The 22267-nt window shown below is 42.8% G+C and overlaps 1 protein-coding gene across 2 annotated transcripts in view; it reads right to left on the reverse strand.

Annotated features, from left to right (window-relative positions):
* znf423 (zinc finger protein 423) overlaps positions 1-19350 on the reverse strand; it is a 156307-nt gene extending 136957 nt beyond the window's left edge. Inside the window, exon 1 of one of the 2 annotated variants that reach the window (XM_067588754.1) lies at positions 18061-19350. In XM_067588754.1, coding sequence (XP_067444855.1) covers positions 18061-18100 — 40 coding nt within the window. In that variant the 5' untranslated portion in view covers positions 18101-19350. The remainder of the gene's footprint in view (positions 1-18060) is intronic. The other variant, XM_067588753.1, reaches the window with a different exon arrangement.
* Between the last annotated feature and the right edge of the window lie 2917 nt (positions 19351-22267).

The following is a 22267-nucleotide window of genomic DNA, read 5'->3' on the forward strand; positions in this document are numbered from 1 at the left end:
ACGTGTGGGGAAGAGCGTGTATGTGAGGAAAAAGTATTCAAGGTATCCAATTAATATGTCTTTCCGCTAGTGTGTGTTTATCCATCTCTGTCTCGCCTTCAGTGTACCTCACTTCCCGTCACCCTCAGGCTCTAGTTTGAGGGATGTAAATTGGCACAGTAAGCCAATTAATAACACAGAGCACATACAGGCGAGTTTCATACAGTCACTAACAAAATAACCCATTTGCACAGCTTATCATTTCTAAGGCACAAAGAAGGCTGTTAAAGATTTTTAAACTTAAAGGCCCTGCACACCTATTCCAGTGTTTAACTTATTCTGGTTGATTAGATCTCTGCTAAGGTTGAAAGTGGGCAGAGCTGTGATGGAAATTATGTGATGTCACTAAAACCCATGTACTAATAAGAATGAAGAAGAATGACTTTGTTTTCTGACACTAATTCAGAGGAAGTCGCCTTCTGTCTTTTTCTTTGCAAAAACATTTAGGGGTACTTTTGCTGAGTCATGTTTCAGGTTGTGAGGTATGTATGTTGAGTAAATAATTCTCTCAGACAGACTGTCATTTGTTGAGAACTTATACACTTGAAAACTAGAGGTGTAACGGTACACAAAATTCACAGTTCAGTATGTACCTCGTTTTCTGGGGTCACAGTTCGGTACGATTTCGGTACAGCAGAAAAGAAAGAAAGGTGGTAAATAATATTTTGGCCCTTCAATTTGAAAAATGTAAACATCCAACAATGGCTCACTGGTCAAAACTATTACTGAAACAGTTTAGTTGTGCTGCAGTGGAAAGGAAAACAACCTTTCTGTTTCTTGTAAGAAGTCAGGACACCTGCTGACAGCTGGTTTATGCCCCTACAACGTGCCGTCTGACCACGTCAGAAATCAAATGTATTTATGGTGGTTCTGAATGGCTTCACCAAAAGGCAGAGTGAAAACTGTCATAGTGAGGGTAGGGGGACGGGAAGATGCAATATTGTTAAAATACAGAAATAACGACACTACATGAGCACGGGTAACCAGGGTAACTTGGCTAAACCAGCTAGCATGCTACAGCTAAGTGGTGCACTGCCAAAACGTTCCGGGTGGAACTTGCGCTCTAGAATTATTGTTTCACACGTTGGAATAAGTGGATTATTAAACTATCTTGACACTAATTGTTTGGGTCGCAGACCATATCGAACCGAGGAAATCACGCACCAAACCAAATATTCTGTATCAAATGGTGCACACAAGTGTATTTATTATTGCATTTATTGTTACAGAGCTAAACTTGACAAACATGGCCACAAGTACACACATACACACAAATACACACACAGAAAAATAGCATACCTGTAGGGAAGCCAATAATTTTTGAGACAGCAGAGGCCTAGAGATCAAACAATCTACTCTAAAGAACATCACATACGCACTGCTTTAACTCAGCACAAACAAAAACCCCGGAGCATGATATATGTGTGAGTGTGTGTGACACAAAGCAAACAGGATGCTGCTGGGAATCCTGGGAGCATTTATACACACACGCTTACACACATACAACAATTAAGTTTATAAACCATGCGCAACAATCCTCTACCAATAACAGAAGTGTGCTTTTCCTTTTGTTAACTCCTGAGACACCTTAAGTCTATCAAATGTGTGTTTTACATGCGCATTTCGGTAAATACACCGAATGTTGTTACCGTTAATGAGAACAGTAGAGAAGTGAGTGCCTTGGAAGTGCGGTGTACTTTAAATCTGCGTCCCTTTCTAAGGTTGAAGTACCTCTCATAAACACATTCTCACAATGTGAATATAAATGTGGATTATTTGAGTTTATTTGACTGCTTGGGTATTTTCCACTGATTGGCGTAAGGGGTCGACAGACTGCAGGAATGTCAAGAAAAAAGACAAAGTGATGTTTTGTTGTTACATTTAGAGGAAGCGCTACTTCTTAAACTGTTATCTTTGGGTGGAACTGCGCTATAGACATGATCCAACAGTTTACGACAGAGTTTTAGTTTTATTGGTCATTGGTTGGCTTAAATCATTTGTGTGTGTGTGTGTGTGTGTATGTGTGTTAAAATATTCTCCCTAGCAGCAAGGGGTGCGCTACTGAAGCCAGGAGCATTAAAAAAGCAGCATAGAAGGGATCCACATTATCTGTCTGTGCAAACACACACAAAGCCAAGACAACATTCAATAAACAGTGTCAGCCACACCTGCAGACTACACAATAAACAATCGGACGCGAGCACACACACAAACAGTAAGCACAACTAAAGTCCAACCTAAAACCACACACTTGTCTGCATTGTAATGGGCTGCTATGGTTCATTAGACAGTCAGGCACGCAATTATACCACGGTGTCCACAGTGACAAAACACACACACATTTACATGCATACGCAAAACAGGTCCCAGTATGAGAATCTGCAATGCAGAATATCCCACTACCAGTCTCAATTCTCCAGGTGAAAAACATACAGGAATTAGAAATGACATCTTTGACCTTTATGCTGAAATGAAATCTGTCGTGAGAATTTTGTTATAATCTTATTGTTTGGTACATTTTTTAAATCTAAAGTTGAGTGAGTGAGCAGCACCCTGAGGACACACGCCATCAGTGAGAATCTACAGATGATGAGATCAGGCAGAGATCAGTACATCTGACACAGAACTGCTTCTCCCGTCCAGCCCGTCCTCACAAGAGAAACCACAGTATACATTTACACCATCTAGCAGCCATAGTAATTATGAACCAGGGAAGTGACGCGGTTCAGATGACGTCAGTGACGCGGTAATGTCATGAGATGATTTTAGATGGCTACATAGTTGGATGGCAAGAAGTGGACTTTGCTGCATGAGACCACTGTTCGCTTCCCGTTTCCAACCATGACTGTCATGTTTCCAACCGCGAGTGGGGACATTTTTTAAAAAACGTAATGTGGTCGCGTTTACTGCTGTCATGACGACAAAGGTTGCGTATTTAAGGATATATAAACCGAGTTTCAAGTGATTATTTTAACCCAAACTATAATCTTTCCCTAACCGAGTGGTTTTTGTGCCTAAACCTTACCAGAAGTTAACCACAGCACTGTCACACCTTCAAACATAATTATTTTTTAACAGTTTTGGAAAGCCAGGGTGCATTACTACAGCTGCTAGCCTGGATTTTAGATCTATACCGTCATTTTTTTAATGAGGATGTGTTGCTCCTGTCACAACATTTTCAAATTCCACGCAAATAATAAATCATCACTGATAAATCGTATTTCAAATTAGGTGGCACACATTTTGGCATGAAATTGCATTTGCTCAGACGGCCTCTTATTGCAGGCGCAAGCAAAAAGAGCAATTTTCATTTAAATGCCTGGTGAAATATATATGATGATTTGATTCCCACCCACATTATCCAGACCTGTTTGTTGAAAGTATGAAGTCCTTCAGTTGACTGAACACCTGTAGCCATCATAAAGCCCAGGAATGATATGAGCGCCGTCTGTAGTGTGTGTCTAATTTAAACAATGCACTGTACATATTGACACATGGGTTTAAGATTGCGGGTAACTGATTACATGTGAGACACAGCACCTGAATCTAGAAAAAATAGACCTTCTGTTGAACACACCAAATGGGCAAGCTATTCTAAGCTTATACAATGAAAATGTACACCTGATGGGTGGCACATTTACACATATTTTGCTCTTTCCACACCCAATATAATCACCTATAATACATGTTAATGCTGTGTGGAAAAGGGGTTTATGACCTGCTTTCATTAAGTTTTAAATGAAGGATTTAAACCTCTGAAGAAGTTTGTAACTAAAAGACTCATAATCGAAAAGCAGGTTAACTATACTAAAGATGGCAGATAATGCCTCTCACACAACAGCGAGCCACTGCTGTTTTGGCATGCTCCAATTTTAGTTTTAGACTACATCAGAGGAGAGGAGAGGAGAGAAAGAGAGGAGAGGAGAGGAGAGGAGAGGAGAGGAGAGGAGAGGAAAGGAAAGGAGGTGAAGTGAAGTTAAGCTTCTGCATCATGATGATGCTATCATAAACAAATATTTACACAGTTGTTGTCATTAATTATCCACATGCACATGTAAGCACCCACACACGCACAGTACTACAAAGCAGTGCAACGATGCACCTTTCTCTCCACTCATCTCTCTACCTCTTCGATCTATTGCTCCCTTACTTCTCCATTCTGCCTTCCCTTGTTCATTAACCATCTCCTGACATCTTTCTCCACTATTGTCCCTCCATCTCTTTAGTGTTTCTGCCCTTACCACTGCTCGCTGTCCGTGCTTTGTTCTAACATCCATCTTTCTACGTCGCCTTTTTTCCAATTTCTTTTTTGTCCCTCTGTTTCTCCTGCTCTCTATAGCCTCTCTCACATCTCTATCTCTCTTCGACACCTCCCTCGACATTTCCCCTCTTTTACCACATTCCCACTTACTCCCTCTCTATCTTTGTCCGTCTTTTTTCTCTTCTGTCCCATGAAAGCAGTTATAGCCTCAATAAGAAACCCCTTTGTCTTTTTTTTTCTCCTAAACAACACATGCATGCACGCACAGTATCAGGGCCACTTATTCCCAAGGCAGCCCAAGGCTCTGGTGTTCCCAGATCTCTTTGACGAACGGGTCACCGTGGCCAATCACACATTGGCCAGGCGGCCCAGAGAGGCGGGATGTGGGTCAGTGTAGCCAATGATAGGCTGGTTCTTCTCTCAGAGGGGCAGGCTGATTGACAACTGGTGCTGGACAGAAGTCAAGAGGGTAATTGTCATCCGACTCTCTCTCACTCTCTCTCTTTATCTGTCTGTCTCTCCTTCTCATCCTAGACACTCCTTTTTTCTTCCTCCCTCGTCCCTTTCTGTTTACTCCCTCTCCCCCTCCACTTCCCCTCTCCAACCCACTTCCTACCCCCCCCCTAACCTCCCCACCTCCCCTCCCAAACCCGCTTTCTCCCTATAGCTCCAGAGGGACACTCTCATTGGCTGCCCTTCCTGTCCCTCAGGAACGACTTTGTGACGCTACTGGCCGAGAGCTGATGCCAATCTCCATCCCCAGCCCGCCCCCCGGGAGCCCCCCAACTTCAATGGCCTGTGTCAAACACACACACACACACACACGCAAACACTTCTAGTCAGGGGACGGGGACAGAAGCTGATTAACCAAATACTTTTATCAGCAGTAAAACCGCTCTCTCTGCCTGCCTGCATTCTGAACAAAACAGCCTTAAAACACATAAACACACACGCAGACACACAGCCCAAGCACTGAGCCACTGGCCAGAAACACCAGGCCAGTCTGAGGTTTGGGACAGTGTGTGTGTGTGTGCGTGTGTATGTGTGTGTGTGTGTGTTTGTGACACATGCTTTTGTTTGTGAGAGTGTGTGTAAAGGGACAGAGGTAGCAGAGGGCTTAGATGGATGGCAGAGAGAAACAACAACACAAAGCCTGGCGGACAAGCTTCATCGCCCTGTCTATCTTTTTCTCTCCGCTGTCTCTCTTTTCTGCTCTTTCCCTCTCTTCTTCTCCTCTTATCACTTTCTCTTCCTCTCCCTCTCTTTTGTTCCTGGATGTTGCAACGATCTGATTTTTGTTTTTTGCCGTTTCGCACTTTCAGTCATCGCTGCTTTTTCTTCCTGTCATCCTTGCTTCTGTACTTCCATCCCGACTACCTTCATCTCTTTACCCGTTTTGTCCCTCACACCACTCTTTTCAGTCTCTTGCTGTACATGAGGTCATTGTGGTTTTAAACCACGCTGTGCTGTCCAACTGAGTTGCTATGCAACCTCCCCAACATCACTGAACATACCCCCAACAATATATGACAACATAAACACATATGCTCTTGTTTTCGCTCTCTCGCTCTCTCTCTCACACACACGCACGCACACACACACCAGCCCAACATCCGAAGGCTTGTGTAAAAAAAGACCAAGAAAATGAAATCACTGACATGGGTGTAAAAATGAAAGGTTCTCTTTGTTTTATCTTTTTACAGCTCTAGTATGAAGGTGATTGTGTGTCATATTTGTCTGTTTTCTACATCCTCTCTCCACTCTTCTAATCCTACTTATACAGTGGGTCTACCAACCACACACACACACACACACACACACACACAAAATGTGAATGAAGTCATCTGTATACAAAAACAGGGAACACACCACAAACATTTTAAACTAAGTGCTTCTTATTAACACACAACTAATTCACCTCACTCAACATCCGGAGAGCACAGAAAACGCTCACTTCTACACACACACACACACACACACCCAGACGAGCACAGAGTTGATGCTCAGGGCCAAACAACACAGCTTGAGATTAAAGAGCCTCTCTGATCTGACATTTGTTTTTCTGTCTGTCAGAGAGAGTGTGGCAAGAAGAGGAATCAATAACAGAAAAGACGTGGTGAGGAGAGGAAAGGAAAGGAAAGGAAGTGGGGGGTAAAGCAGAAACGAATGGAGAGAGGAAGATAAAAAAAAGACAGTGGAGAAGGCAGGAAAGGGAAGTCAGACGAGGAGAGGAAAAGTTGAGTGAAAGGTGAGGATGAAAGCACCAGTGAGGAAGGATGAGAGGTGAAGGAGGGCAGTGAGGAGAGAGATAAGGAGTAGGACAGAGAGAGAAAGAGAGGGCAGGAGGAGGAGAGGGAGAACATTCCTCTGGAGTACCTCGACTCTGGGGAGGGCTCCAGAAATAACTGAACTAGAAGTTCCCCCAGCAGCCTCCGCTCACCATTACAGACACAAGTCAAATAAAAAGGCACCAAGTTCGCCATTAGAAAACTGATCTCAAACCTGAACACACTCAAATGTTGTCAAGAACAGTTGAGACAAATTATGAGCTATAGCAGTTAGAGTTCATGCATATGCACGCACACATGCAAAGACATACGCTACATGAACAACAAGAGCGGTGAGAGCTGGAGGGTGGAGGGTGGAGCGGTAGGGAGGGGTACATAATTGCCTTCTCTTGTAGTACAGGCTGGGGAGTGCTTTTTGACTGAAGACACCAATTTCACGCTAAGGCATTATTTAGCTTGATACAAACTTGATAAGGCTTTACGGGAGGAGAGAGAAAGAGAGAGAGAGAGGGAGAACGAAAGAGCGACCGTGAGACTGAGAGGAAAGGGGAAATAAACAGCTTTGTGTCATGCCGCATCGCTGGCGGACAGATTAACTCGCTCGTCACGCTCCTTCTGGGAGTAACAAGAAAAATATACACACAGCGCGTGTGCGCTCGGAGCGTGGCTGGTTGTTTGTTTGTTTGAGTAGACGTATAATCAAGCATCTTATTCGAAACATAAAATATACTTTTCATTTTTGAGATAACCCTTAATGACATCTCTAAATTGATTTTTTTTTTAGATTTTTCTTCTTTGTTAATATTTGTTGCAACTTATATTAAAACGGAGGTTAAAAGGTAGGCTTTGGGTCATGTATATCTTTTTAGAATAAAAACCGGAGGGTCAAGCATTACCATCTAGAAAGCAGCTAGCTATCATAATAGTTGCCCACTGCTTCCTGATATAATGTTCAATAAGTTAATGTTGCCTGGCAACAGATACAATCCTCAGTGAGTTTTTACTAATATTGCTTAGCAACAGATTTTAGTCCATGGATAAAAAAATAAAAATAAAAAAAATCAATCATCTAAGGCTTGAAACGTAGGAGTGCCTCAGTCATGGAGAAGGTGGTAGTCAAACTCCATGTTAGTCTAGAATCTACCACTGACAACAGCACAGTCTACAATATCTTATGTTTGCTCACTCATATGCCAAAGTCTGTCACATGCATTTAAGTTAAAAAGCCACAAACATATAGCTAAATCAAAAGATGCCTCTGATTGTACTTCTGCAGTGCAAACCCATTGGCTCAGCATGCTAAACTTAACAAACAGGCAATGTATTTACAGTTATCAGTCTCCTGCTGTGATCTCAGCTAGTTTTTTTATTTAACTACTTTTACAAATGTAGCAATTAGCTTTTTTACTGTCAGAAAAAGTGCTATTACTAATAAAACTGAGGAGGAGAGGAGGCTGGGTGTGTTAGTCCCCAGCCTGCTTATCAACTCTGAGTCTAAGGCAGACAGTACTTTTGCATTTTTAAAATTGGCCCTCACTGACCAACATACACCTTGTGTTCATGCAGTCTCTTATTCTCTTTCTGCTCCACCACTTTTTCTCCAACAGTCTCCCTATTTCATTCTGTCTTGATATGGGCATAAAGCTTTTATTAGGGACCAGACATGCTGTTGTTCCAGCACAGTACAAGTAGAGTCACTCAATGGCTTATCTGAGAGTGCTTGTGCTGTTACAGAAGAGCACATTTGCTCTAATAACTTCAGAAAGTCTATCCACTGCCAACCAAACTTGCCCCGAATTAAAATAAACATTTACGATGTCATCAGACTTATGAGACCAGTGATGTCAAATAAATCATTACACTAAACCTGCTGTTGAAAAGAGAAAATGATTTAAAGCTAAATAAATGGTAAAAATTGAATTTGACTTTTATATACTTATGTGTCACAACATGGCGATAACAATCAATTAAGAATATTAACAGCACCTTATTTTCATTCACATCATCTCTATTCTTTCTTATTCAGTGTGGAGTTTTTCTCTCTCAATGTCGCTTTCACTCTTTCAATCTCTTTCTGTGCCTCTTGCTCTCTCTCACCCCATTGTATGTCTCACAGCGGGGAACCCTTGCCTTTTGACTGGGAGGTGAATGAAAAGGAGTTAGAAAAACCAACTGAAGACTCCGGCACTAAAAAGAAGCATTGGTAGGCCTATAGTGGGGCGCACTACAAAGACTCGGCAGAGTGTCCAATAAAAAAGGAACACAACACAAGCAGCTTGTTCTGTTGAAGACTCCACGCTCTGAGGACAATGCACATTAGTCTGGGTCCATGGCGACTGCGTGTGTGTGTGTGTGTGTGTGTGTGTGCATGCTAGAGGAGGGGTAAAAAGTAAGCGGACAAAAAAAATTAATGAATGCATGAATCCGTAAAAATACGGGGAAAAAAACATTTTTGGAGCCTTGGCTGTTTGTGGTCATATAGAGCACAGATTAAAATTGGTAATATATATCCTAACACCATGCAGGAGACTGTCTGAAAGAGGATTGGTTTACCAGAACTGAACAGATAAAGACAGAAACATGCTCAAAGTTTTCCTGATCTGGCCAACTAAAACAGACAAATAGAGGAACTACCTGACCACAGAAAAATATATTTTTTCAAGCGACCAATAGAGCATTACAAATTCAGAAAGAACAAGCAGAGACAACTGACTTATGACCTTGCCTAAAGCTCAAACTCAGGAGGTTATGCGGGGTCAGACAAGGAGGCATAAAGCTCTAATATTCCTCACATATGCGCAAATTTTCCATTTCCCCAAAGTCACCCTTTCATCAACAGAAGTGTGTGTGTGTCTGTGTGTGAGTGTCAATGTGCGTGTCAGAGAGCGAGGAAGGGAGGGTAGCCCGATAAATATATTATGCATCAGCCAGGTGTGCAGAGGGGCACTGCTAATTGCCCCCACCACTAATGTTTAATGTACAGAATAGGAAGGAGAAGGGAGGGAGGGATCATTAGAGGAGGGGGTAGGTGGTTGGAGGTGGTGGTGGTGGTGGTGGTGGAATGGGGGGGGGGGGGGGGGGGGTTAAATATTGGGGAGAAAGGAGTAATGGGGAAATGCAGGAGGCTGAATGAAGGAGAGGGGGGACGGCAGAGGAAGGAGAAGGGGAGACACTGAAAATTGATCAAAAATAGTAAGCTAGTATTCTGTTTCTATACATTGCATTAAGTAATGATTGATTAATTGATCTTAACTTCCATCAGTTGATTTGATTTTGATTGATAAATTAATCTAGCTGTTGCAATAATCAGGTATCCAATAAACTTCAACTAAGACAACAGACACTTGGACATAAGACTTAATCAAACACCCCAAACTATACAGATAGATTGCAGGCAAGTAATTAGTGTTGAAAAAGGAGAAAGCATAATCGAGCAAAGGATTGTCAGAGATGCTTACACACACACACACACACACACACACACACACACACACACACAGCCTTGCAGGAAACTTAGAAGGGCCCATGTCCTCTGAGACTATCTAGTGGTAGGGGGATACAGGCTTGGCAAGCTAGGTCTGGATTGACTGAGCAAGTGTGTGCAAGTTACACCAGCATCATCTTTCTCTTCTTAAAAGCTGAGGGCATGGGCATGCACAGTGCTCAGCCACACCGCGTGCGTGCATGCATGCGTGCATGCGTGTGTGTGTGTGTGTGTGTGTGTGTGTGTGTGTGTGCGTGTGTGTGTGTGTCTCCAGAGAGTGGGTGTGTGTTAAGGTCCAGTGAGTTTGCAGCTGATAAACGAGGCTAGCTAAGCCGCTACAATGGCACAGTCCTGGCCCATGACGCCCTGTTCTCACACACATGTACGTGCACAACCACGTCAGGCTGGCCGCTGATAAGGAGTTGTCGCTAGCATGCACACACTGAGGTGTATCTAATAGTTATCTACATACTGTATCTATGGAGAAGCAAAAACAAACAAACAAAAAACATCTTGCACTTCTTTGATACAGTGTGAACAACAATTAAAAATCATTTGCTTTACACAGCTGATATTTATTACTAGACGATTGTATTGGATTATAATGTATCATACAGTTTTTTTCTACTTTTCTGGTCACTTAGTGAACATCAGAAAAAAATGATCAGAAAAAAAAAATGATACCTGAGGTTTCTTGCTGAAAATTCTAGCCAAGGACAAGAGTATAAGTTGACTGCACTTTTCTCCGGCCTGTTCCACAGCTATACTATAGCTAACTATATTATATAAATATATATATTACATTCATGGCAGGAGAAGCACAGATGTTACTAATAACATCAATGATGGCTTCATTCTATTCAGGTGTCCCAGTAAGCCGTGACAGTATGACAGCATGCACAAACCCGAAGCTGCTAAATGGAATTTAGCCATCATTCATTTTATTATTTTACACCTGTGCTTTTCCTACTGCAGCATGTCAGAATAAGTTCAATGAAAGAGGTCGACTCAGCTTAGATCTGTTCTACCGAGCCTTCAAGTGTGCAGTAATTTGGTTCTAATTGAGTGTAGATCAATGTGAGTCCCATTACATTCAATGCAAAGTACTGCTGGGTTCCACCAATCACCAATTACATTAAATTGTTTGCCCCTATTAAAAAAAGAAAAGAAAACTCAAATCCACCCCCTGCTGAGTAGTCAATGGAATTTCTAACAAAGCTCTCAGAAAGCCATTTAATGGTTCAGCAACCCTTAATGCAAAGCCAATACAAGCTTTTATACAGGAGTAACTCAGTATGGCTGTACGCACACCGATTGCACTATTGTTGACATTATTTATAGCTGCACAAACAAAAATGAGATAGGTTGTCAAATTTAGTGTTAATAATAAAATCAAAAAGACATTTACGGTGCATTCCAACATTCACACACTTAGATGTACCTGCAAAAAAAACATACTGTTGTCTTCTAGTAATCCAAACCACATGTGTAGGGTCTCTGAGTTTTATAAGAGCCAGTCGCCCTATGAAAGTCTTTGTGCTCTGCCAAAGGGTGACATTTAAACTACTCTAATGATAAAGCCAGATGTGGAGAGAGAGGCAGAGAGAGAAAGAAAAATAGACAGGAGAGTGAGAAAGAGGAAGAGAAATGAGAGATTAACTGTACTGTACAAGACACACACTGTACATACACAGAAACACCAACAATGCCCAATGTATCATGCTGATCATTAGGATGATACTGCCTCAAAAGTGCTTGAACACGTTGTTGTCCTTGCACACATGACCTGCTCTTTGCACTGGTCATTGTGATTTTTTTTAACCACAGAGGAGTATCATAATAAGATCAGAGATCGTAGTTGGCTTGTAACGTGATGATACAGTATTTCTCGCCACAATTAATTTTTACCCACATTTGGCAGCTTGGCGGTTGTTAATTTCAAGTCTTGAACAGTTAATTGACAATAACTTTAACTCCAGGCAATGAATAATTACTGTCCCAGAGTCTCTTATTACATTTAAACCTCATACTTACATGAAATATCATGCAGTCCTAACCAGTGAGGGAAAAAGCAATATGGTGTAGAGTAACTTCATTTCCCAGCAAAACTGCCAACAGCTTGGCCACAACAATACACAGAACGCAAACAAGCAGTACAGGGCATCATGTGAAATGCAAATGCAAAGTGATGTCATACTTTGCCAGTAGTTAGTTAGTATAAAACTGTTTTCCAGCAAAAACTTCCCAGATGCATGCGTTAGGCTACATCTTGTGTTAAAACAAAGGTTTGGACGAGAAATAAAAATACAAAATGTATTTCATATTTATTAAAATACACTCAAACATCTTAAGACATGATGTGAGTATGTAAGTATCTGACCAAAAAATGGTGCAAATTTTTGGTACTTGACAGTTTGCAATAATTAGTGCCGTGGGCAAGCAGCATCGACGGTCAATACAGAGCCTTACATACATGAGCATGTCGCCGCACCTGTGATGACTGGTTGGTCAGAGGTGACTGTATAGCTGCTTTCACACATGCACTGAAACCCTGAACTTATCTGGACATTACCTGGAGGAGCTGTATGTGAGAATGCAAGTGTCCAAATCAGTCAGACCGGACATTAAACAGACTTTACCCTTCCAGCTCCCTAGTACAAAGTCTGTGTAATGTCTGATTGAGCCCATGTGTGAATAGAACAGGTCATACAAACATGTGAGGATGAAGAAGAAGGGATATGTCCAAATACATGCAAGTATTAATATCAATGCAAAAACAATCATCATTAAAGATGAGTCGTCCACCATCTTCAATGTGCTGAAGGCATCGTGTCCTGCCTCCTGCACACTCTACCCAGGCACCACCCCTCGCCTAAATCAAACAGAGTATTTCCAGTAGGTGAGAACATATCCAACAAAGACCATCTCCCGTTGTGTGCTACATGCGTGAAAGAGCGACTCCTGATTCTACAGACATTGTCCGGAGTTCATATGAGAAAACAGCTTATGTCTGCAAAGACCAGTGCAAACAGCAGTTACAGTATCTACAGTATATGATGTCAGTGAAATGCAGTCAAAGAATTCTTAATAATTCAGCTGAAAATGTGTTTACTTGGGACACACTTTACACAGACTGGTGGAAGGTGGTGGGACCAAAGAAATTGTGAAGGGATGTAGAAGAGAGAGAGAGAGAGAGAGAGAGAGAGAGAGAGAGAAAGCGAGAGATGGAGAAAGGAGGAGATCGAGTGGAAATGATGCCAATTGCCTGGAAGAGCTCGGCTCAACGCACACCGACAGCAGACCAATCCTCCCCCTCTCTCTCCCTCTTTGTCAAAAGGGCTCATTTGGCTCCACCAACTACAAACAACACTCTAAACAAACCAAATAAACGCTAAAAAGTAAGTGCTCCCTCTCCCCCCCCACACCCCCCTCCAATCTTCCCTGCCCTCCTCCATCTCCCTGTCATATGCGCTCAACTCCCGTTTAATGTCCTGCAAATGAAGCGGATTTATTAATGTGTAATTAAGTAATAATCATCACTACATAATGCATGAGAGACTCAAGGGGCTAAGAGCTGAGAGAGAGAGAGAGAGAGAGAGAGAGGAGAGAGAGAGATAGGATAGCGAGGCTGCCGGAGCAGACAGAGAAGGAGATTTTTGCTGCCTCGCCTCGCTAAAGACACACATTAAAAACGGATTAATCCACTGAAATAATATTTTGATAAGAGAGAAGCGGCGCTCTCTCATTTCCTCCTCCTGCTCACCCCTCCTTTTTCTCGCAGCCCATCATCTAGTTTCATGGCCCATCGTCGCACCATTTGTCCATGTTCAATTAACAGACTGCAATTAGTAAAGTCCCCCCACTGTTAACAAGGCTTAATCACTGTAAAGGCTAGACTGGTCAAGTAAATCCATAAGAGGAACTTTGTTGCAGTGATGAAACACGGAGACTGTTTCTCCTGTTTATTATGGTCGCTTCTACTGGATTTTCTATGGCCATGTCATTTGATTAGATGGGTGTACTATTATCAAAGAACATAACTCAATAATTATGCTGTTTTGTATTATGATAGTAAATTAATATTGACACAATCCTTTTCTAAAGGAATTTTATAAAGTTAAAATTCAACAGGAAAACTGAGAAAAACACAACTTCCTGGCGATGTAACACTTGGCTGCTATTGGTAGCAACACACATGAAGTTCTGGGGTTTGGGTTTCAAGTCAGGTGAAAGTTAATGCCAAACGAAGCAACGAAAATGATGAATGTGTGGGTTATAGGCGAGTGTGTCCATGATCTCCCTATTCAGGAAAAACTGCAACTAAGTGACAATGTAAGATCGCCACATCACCCATCAGATATAAATTTCATTTCTAGAAAAACATAATTCTTTTCATGGTCTAGGTCAGGGCTACTCTGAGTCAGTGCAAATCTAAAGCAGGAGATGGATGAGGTGGGACTTTGTGCTTCTTTGTTATTGTTTTGGCATGCCTGGCTGGCCGGTAAGTCTGTAAGCCAGCCAGCCAGTCAGAGTTGGGTGAGCAGGTGAAAGACAGAAGAACATGAAAACACAGATAATCCCCCGGCGATGCTCACCTCGTTCTGGCCTCCATCGCTCCCTCCCTCCTGTCCACTCACCTGCTGTGTGCCACTGCGCTGCCCCCAAACACCTCTCTTCTCTCTACCCTTTACCCTTCACCCCCTCTTTCTCCTCCATCTCTATCTCTCTCTCTCTCTCTCCTCCATCCCTCTATCCATCTTCCCCCCAATGCCAGGTCTTGCCAAGCTGTCAGTGGGGCAAGGTGTGGAGGGGAGATAGCAAACGGCATGTACACACACAGATGCATGAGTACACATACACAAAACACATAGTGCTTATGCAAGCTAGACTACAAGGGCTGCATTACCTTTGCTGCACATACACACACACACACACACACACTGTGGTGGTCGTTCGCCTCAGCTTTGCTTCGCTCTGCTTCGCTTGGCTGCCTGACTAAAGCTAAGCTCTGGTTATCCAGGCTGCTGAGACCAGACTGCCTTAGTGACACACACTAACACACACACACACACAACACACACGTGTATGTGCATGATGCATACAAACACAAATACAAGAATGTAGATCTTGCATGGTACGCACGCACACACACATTGACAGGGCAACAACAGAGCGGCAGTGGACAGATTCGCTGGTCCACAGCAGCTGATTTGTTCACTGACAAGCATCAACAACACTACAGCAGGGGGCCACGACAACCACATCTTACATATACTGAATGCTTATTAAAGGGAAATCAACCCCATGTTTATAGAATACCACTCTAAACAAAAGTTGAAATGATAAATGTATTAATTTGTTAGTTGATTAATCCATTTACAAAAAAAATATCCCTAACTGTTTTAGTAATTTATCAAATATGCATACCAAACATTTGCTGGTTGCAGCATTAAAAATGTAAGGATTAGCTTGCTTCTCTCCATTTCATGTAATCATGAATTGATTATTCTGTTTTTGTTTATTTTCTACTGTTTGTCAAATAACTTTAAGATAGTAGTTTAGGCTAGATAATCTCTTACAGCCATTTATCTTTAGTTTTTACATTATCATTTTTTAATCAAGGACAATAGCTGGATTCCCTTTCTAAACACTATGTTTCTACGTAAGAAATGTGAGTGTGTTTAGAGAGTTTACTGTCAAAGGCCATGGAATCTCATCACTGTGTTCAGCAAGGGTGAATGTGGACAGTTGATGCATTTCATTTTTCTTCACAGACACATATGAGAAATACAGCCTGAAAAAAAGTACCAATGCAGCCAGAAAACGTAAAAGTCTCCACAGTTTATAGGGCACTTCATGGTCCTATGAGTTCAGCAAAAGATCGACAAATATTGCCAGCACCAGTTAATCTACTGTACCAAAAAAAAGAAAAACCCCAGACATGTCGTCATTTGTGCATGTGTATACACATTAACATATCTACCATCGTTTCTAGCCTTTTTGTTGTCAACAGGAGACAGGACAGATGGGACACATAGCTGGTAACATATTGTGTTGCAAAAATCATGAGTCAGATTTTAACCCAAGATCACACAAGTAATATCTATGCATTGTAGTCCCTGCTCAAGATTTTTTGACAATTAAAAAAAGCAAGATTCATGCAGAAAAAAAGTTGTAATTTGGGAGATTCTGTCAGAGCCCTGACAGTTTCTTAGGTTACAATATCCTCTTAATACATTAAATATTATTATTGGCAACAAAAGCGTTTACTCTACTTGCAATGCCAAGTCCATTCTTTAAATAAATATAAAGATGGAGTGTATGTACTGACTGAAAACAGCTTTACAGTAGATTCCTGAGGAGGCTGTGGAATCTGCAGGCTACCACATCACTCACAATCACATCCTTTTCCCTTCAACAACCCTGTGAGCCTGTGCTATGGGTCCTCAATGCCACACTAAAAAAAACTGTTTCTTAAACTTGTCAGTTTCCCTGCACATATATCCCACAATAATAAACATTACAACCACAAACTTATCCCCAAACGCACACAATAACACATACTGCCAGTGCTTCTTGTGTGGCATGTGCATAGCTTTTCATACTATTGACAAAATGAATCCCACTCTGCCTCAGATGAAACAGGCTTAACCTCAGAACCTGTAGGAGAGGCTGAAATCCTCCAATGAAAATCACGCTTGTAATCAAACTAACCACCCAGTTTGAATCACTGTCAGAAATCTGCTTGCTTCCCAGATAATCACAGAAAGGGAAAGTCTATATGGTGGAGGAAGTGGGGGAGGGGGTGGCGACCACATGGTCAGGCCGTCCCGTTGCCCATCTGGGTCCCATAAAGGAAACATGGAGGCCAAGGCCACCACATGCCCTCATGCATGATGCCCACTCACCCATGCACTGCAATGAATACTATTTTGTGGTAATGGGGGAAATAAAGGCTCCCTTTACCAAATAACATTACCATTTTAATTTTTTTTTTTTTTTTCCATAATTTGGACATTTCTTTAACTTCACAAAATCGAATCGGTCAATTCTGCAACTAGTCTGCATGTGTGCCCAATCTTACAGGGCATATTTTCAAAGCTGGAAGGAGAAGCCCGAAAATGTTCCACCTGCTAAGTATGTTGAGAAAAAGGGAACAGAAACAAGAAACAAAAATTTTCTAAAATCTCAGATGAAATGCAGCCATTCACTGCACTTCCTTTAAGGTGTGTGGGATTTCCACATCTGAGGAGAAAATTTGGATAAAAAAAAAAATCAATTTTGATCATTATTTTGGTGTAAAAAAGAAACATGACTGGCCATAAAGGCATATAATGTGAGAGCTAAGTGACTTGATTAGGGGTAAAACAGTCAAATTTACCACAACAAAGCAGCAGTGGGCAGTTTAGGACAAGTACAATACATCACAACATGCGAACCGTCCAGATTACATGGGCCCATTAACCAAGTGAATTACAACAAGTTGGTCCAACAGTACAACCCATGCTGTCAGAGAAACGATACACCAGTGTATCGTCTTTCATTTTCTGACAGTGTGGCATCTAATTGAAAACAATTAGCCTGGTGGACAGCAACATTAAACTGTGGTGCTTTAAAAGCTTAATTCTGACAATAATGTGACCATAAGAAATAGCTTATAGACAGTAAAATTAAAATATACAATTTCTTTTTCGGTTCAGTCATTTCAACAGTGTCGTGATCAATTACAATTAGTGAACCTCAGGCACTAAGAGTGAGCAAACACGCTAATTGTTAAGGTAGGAGACATATTCATTTACCTCTGTTGTAAAACTACACACTGACTGCTTGCAACCCTTTAGGGGAAAATTAAATTAAATTAGCTAAAGCAAGGCACCAGAGTTGGACATGAAATCTTGGTCATGGTTTTGGTCTCGTTGGCTTCTTTCCCCACTCCTACATGAGTCAACTATCCGTTCACATGAGGTGCAAAATAAACAGTTTCTTACCTTTAACGGAGCGCGGTTTGGCCTGTTTTCGTCTAGACATCTCTGGTCGCGTACAGTTTTTTTTTTTAATTTGTATTCTGTAATTGTTTTTGTTCCGTTCCGTGTTTTCAGCTAACCATACAGGCGGACGGAGTCGGGTTATCTTTCCTCCTCCTCCTTCTCCACTTCGCTGCTGCTTCTTCGCCTGTTGCAATGCGGCAGCTTCAGTCTCTGAGTGGGAAACGGCCGTTTAGTCCACCGACAACAAACCAAACGCACCGGCTGGGAGGCGACTCTCGGATCCTCCGGTGCGTTTTTCTTCCTCAGCGGTTGCTAGGACTCGCGCAACCTGTAGAATAAACGGCAACAACTTCCCGTTTATAGTCCTTTCTTCTTCGCTACAGCGTGCCGAGACGCCGACAGCCTCACTTTTTGTTGTTGTTGTTGCTTTTCTTTTCCCTCCCGGCACGCGTTTTGATTTCTCCGGTGCTGACCGGCCGCTCGTGCAGCTCCGACTTCTTCCAGCACTAGCGGACCGAAGCGCGAGCTGCCAGCCACGCGCGCGGCAAACACCTGAGCAGGTCCCGCGCGGTGTTGAGGAAAAGTGACAGCGGCACCGTCCGAGCGCGAGGTGGCGGCGGTGCCACAGCGGTACGTGACGGTCCAGGTGATGAGAGGCGACGGAGAATGTTTTGGGGAAATTTCCTTTCAAAATTGAAACGTGGCTTCTTCCCCCGCGCTCCTCGCGTCTTCGCTGTGTTTTTTTTTTAGTTTATCGAAACTATTTCAGTCTGTTTTGATTTTCTTTGCCCTCCAGGAAAGCGGCACCGACCCGAACCGACCAGTGTTCCGTCCCGCTATTCTACACTAGGCAGTGGTGGTGGTGGTGGTGGTCTGGTGGCATGGACATTGCGCTCTTCCCCTGCATCTCCACCCCGAGGGGAATACTGCTTTTACTACCCACGCTTTCTTTTTGTTAATATTTCCCAATGCCCTACCGGCGGTATTAATAACAGCCTAATATTTCTACCAGTCTAACCCTTCGCTAGCCTCTGTCTCCCTGCTTTTTCTTTGTCCTGACTCTGGCTACCAGTCTCCCTCCTCCTCCTCTGCCTGCCTCTGCTGGCGGGGCTGCGGCGCAGACACACATAATAAAGCCAAGGCAGGCAGTGCTTGGCTGGAAATGTAGCCGCGTCCCAGCAGGGGGATGTGAGAGAAGGGTCCCGGCGGGGGAGCGCTCTGATCCCGCAGGGAGCAGCTCGGCACAGCCCGGGTTGGCTGAGGCAGAGAGGCAGGAGAGAGGCAGGCTTGGGCTGACGGAGAGAGAGAGAGAGGCAGGGGGAGAGTTAGGCAACAGCGCCCAGCTGTGGCCGAACGGCACAACTGCAGCAGGGACTTTGAGAATACAGAGGGACGAGACAGAGAGAAAATGTGGAGTTGGATTAAAGTTGGATATGGAAGAGGGTCTAAAGTTTAAAGTTAAGTAAGTTATTGTCTCCTTGCACAAAATGACCATTGGTAGGGTTGTTTAATTGGTGCTGTCATAATCATTCACACTGTTCAGGATGCTACCAGCCAACGACCAGTGTCACAACACGTCATTCTGAAGTGTTTTATATCTCTGCATTGAACATTTCTGTTGGGTCTCTGCATTTAATAAGCATTCTCCTCTCTTGTGAGGCCAATTACAGACTGCTGAAGTTTCCATCGATGTGTTTCTAAAACCCCAAAATAACATCAGTGGACGTGGACAAAACTCTTTACATGCTATGAGTGGACAGAGGAAACAATTCATGAAAGTAACAGCAATGGCATTTGGTGGGAAGCAGTAAAGAGTTGCCACAATGTACCCAGAGTTACAGCTGAGCTCAACATGCTCTTTTGAGTAATCTTCTTGCACACCAGTAGCTGATGGAGAGATGTTTCCTAGAATTTTCTTTTCCCAGCTTATTTAAAATTTACCTTAAATTTGTGCAGCTGTTGGATGAAAACTCCCCATGAGTCCTGCTTACATTGTTGCAGTTCCTTTATTTGTCATAAATTGAAGTCGATAACAGTCACAGTTGACTAAATTGCACTCCAGAGTGCATACGTTTTTGTTGGGTTGAAGCAAGTTTCCGTCACATAAATTAGTCGAAATTTGAGACAGCAGCTGTTGTCATTTTAAATCACCATAGAAAGTTCAACAGAAATGTATTTGGGGATGACTTATTATTTCATTTATCATTAACAAAATAATGTTTCATCCTCTTGTCTACACAAATGTAGCCAAGGGTTTGGGCCCAGTGTATATTTTTGTGACTGAAACAAAAGATTTGTTCAAGTGTGCGCTATAATTTAAAACAGTATATGAAGCTCCTCTGTGCTGCAGGCATTCTCCATTTTTTAATGTTGGTATGCATCTTCTGTACAGAAGAATTTAGGAATTTTGGATGTACACATCCATTCTCTTTTTCAGAGTTTTGGCAACATAACATTACACAGCATGACACTGAGTGGAAGCTCATAGGCCAGTCCCTCTCATTACACACATGAGATGATGTTTTGCAGAATAATACATTTATATATCTATTATTTTAGTCCTGGAATTCAGCTAAATATTTAAGGAAGGATTAGTAATCCTCAGTTTGCAGGAAACAAAGGCATGGATTCACCCTGTTATGGTCCATTCCTACCTTGAAATTTCTTCACAGGATTTGTGAACAGTTTTGGGATGTCTGACATTTTTCATCTTGAAATGGTGCCTTTTTCTTGAGGGTTTATCATTTCACCCATTTGTAGTGAATTACTTTCTTTAGGACAGTCTCTGACAGGATTAGTTTAAGCCTATTCATTTAGGCAGAGCAGAACCTATGCGTGCGTAATGAACATTTTCCACACTTTAGATTGAGACCACATGAAATGTCTGTTTCTATTCAGTCATGATCATAAGAGAACATAGACTTTTGTGTTGCAGTGATGCACCGTCAACGGTTTAAACTGTTTGCTGAGATATCTCTTAAAGAAAAAAAATGCCTCTGTGCCCTCCTGTACCCTTTCCTATGGTGCTTTGGACATATCGCTCTGAGAAGAACCCTTTCCTTAAACATTTTTTCCTATAACTGTTTAGAGGGCACTTCCTGTCACAGTGAAAATAAACCATTTGAGTTACTGTATACTGTAACAGAATTCAATTAGCCACACAAACGTGTGCGTGCGCGAGTACAGGCATGTGTGTGTGTGTGTCCATAAGTGTGAGTGTGTGTCTTCTTCAAAGCTCCTTTATTTCCAGTAAAGAAAAGAGGGACACGTCTGTGGACAATATAAAGCAGACAAAGAGGGAAAAAATGAAAATCACTGGGTGCTTTGTTCTTCACTCTCTGCTCCAACTGAGCGCTCTCTGACCGCAGCTGAGCTTTTCCATGTTCTCTCTCCCCCTCTCCCCCTCTCTCTCTCTCTCTGTCTCTCTGTCTGTCTCTCTGACTTTCCCTCTCTCTCTCTCTGGTTGTCATGGATAACTGGGTAACGTGGAGCTCCCTGTGCTGACCAGCAGGACCACTGCCCTCTGCAGATTGAGCCTCCCTGCCCCCCACCCCACCCCATCCTCCCATGGAGAGACAGAGCAGCCTTTAAGATTGACTCCCCGCTGGGAAGGTGGGGGGCTCTTGTCTCTGCCCCCCTCCCTCCCCCACGATCCCCCTCCCCTTCTGTCTCCCTCTGCCTCACTCTCCAACCCTCACCTCTCCCTCCCTATGAAATGAGAGCACGCCAGGAGACCTGTGTGTGAATTTGTGTTTGTGTGTCCGTGCGTGTGTGTGTGTGTGTGTGTGCGTGCATAGCTCCCCCAGTGTGACTGCCGCTGGCATGGAGGGGCAAAAGCCCTCACTCGGTGGTTGGTCCCCCTCCACCCCTCTGCCCCCTCCTCGTCTCTGCCGGTAAATACAAAGAGTGGGAAAAAAGCCCACATTACAAGCTCCTTAAGGGTCAAGGACAGGCCTCAGTCTGAATAGCTTCTAAGAGTCGTATTGTTGAATCACATAGCTAGCGATTACACCCTCTGTCATCTCCATGCGGATTTGGCTTTTTTACACACACAACAAGAGAACATCAAGTAGCAGCTACTGAATAAGTCGGCCAACAGACATGCAGTGGGAATTGATACAGACAGGACATCAATGGAATAAACCAGGGGCAGATGTAGAATTACAGCCCCAAAAATGGGGATTTGGCTTGAAGATTTCATACCTTA

This window comes from Thunnus thynnus, chromosome 5 (genome assembly GCF_963924715.1).
Source record: "Thunnus thynnus chromosome 5, fThuThy2.1, whole genome shotgun sequence".
Classification (NCBI taxonomy): Eukaryota; Metazoa; Chordata; class Actinopteri; order Scombriformes; family Scombridae; genus Thunnus; species Thunnus thynnus.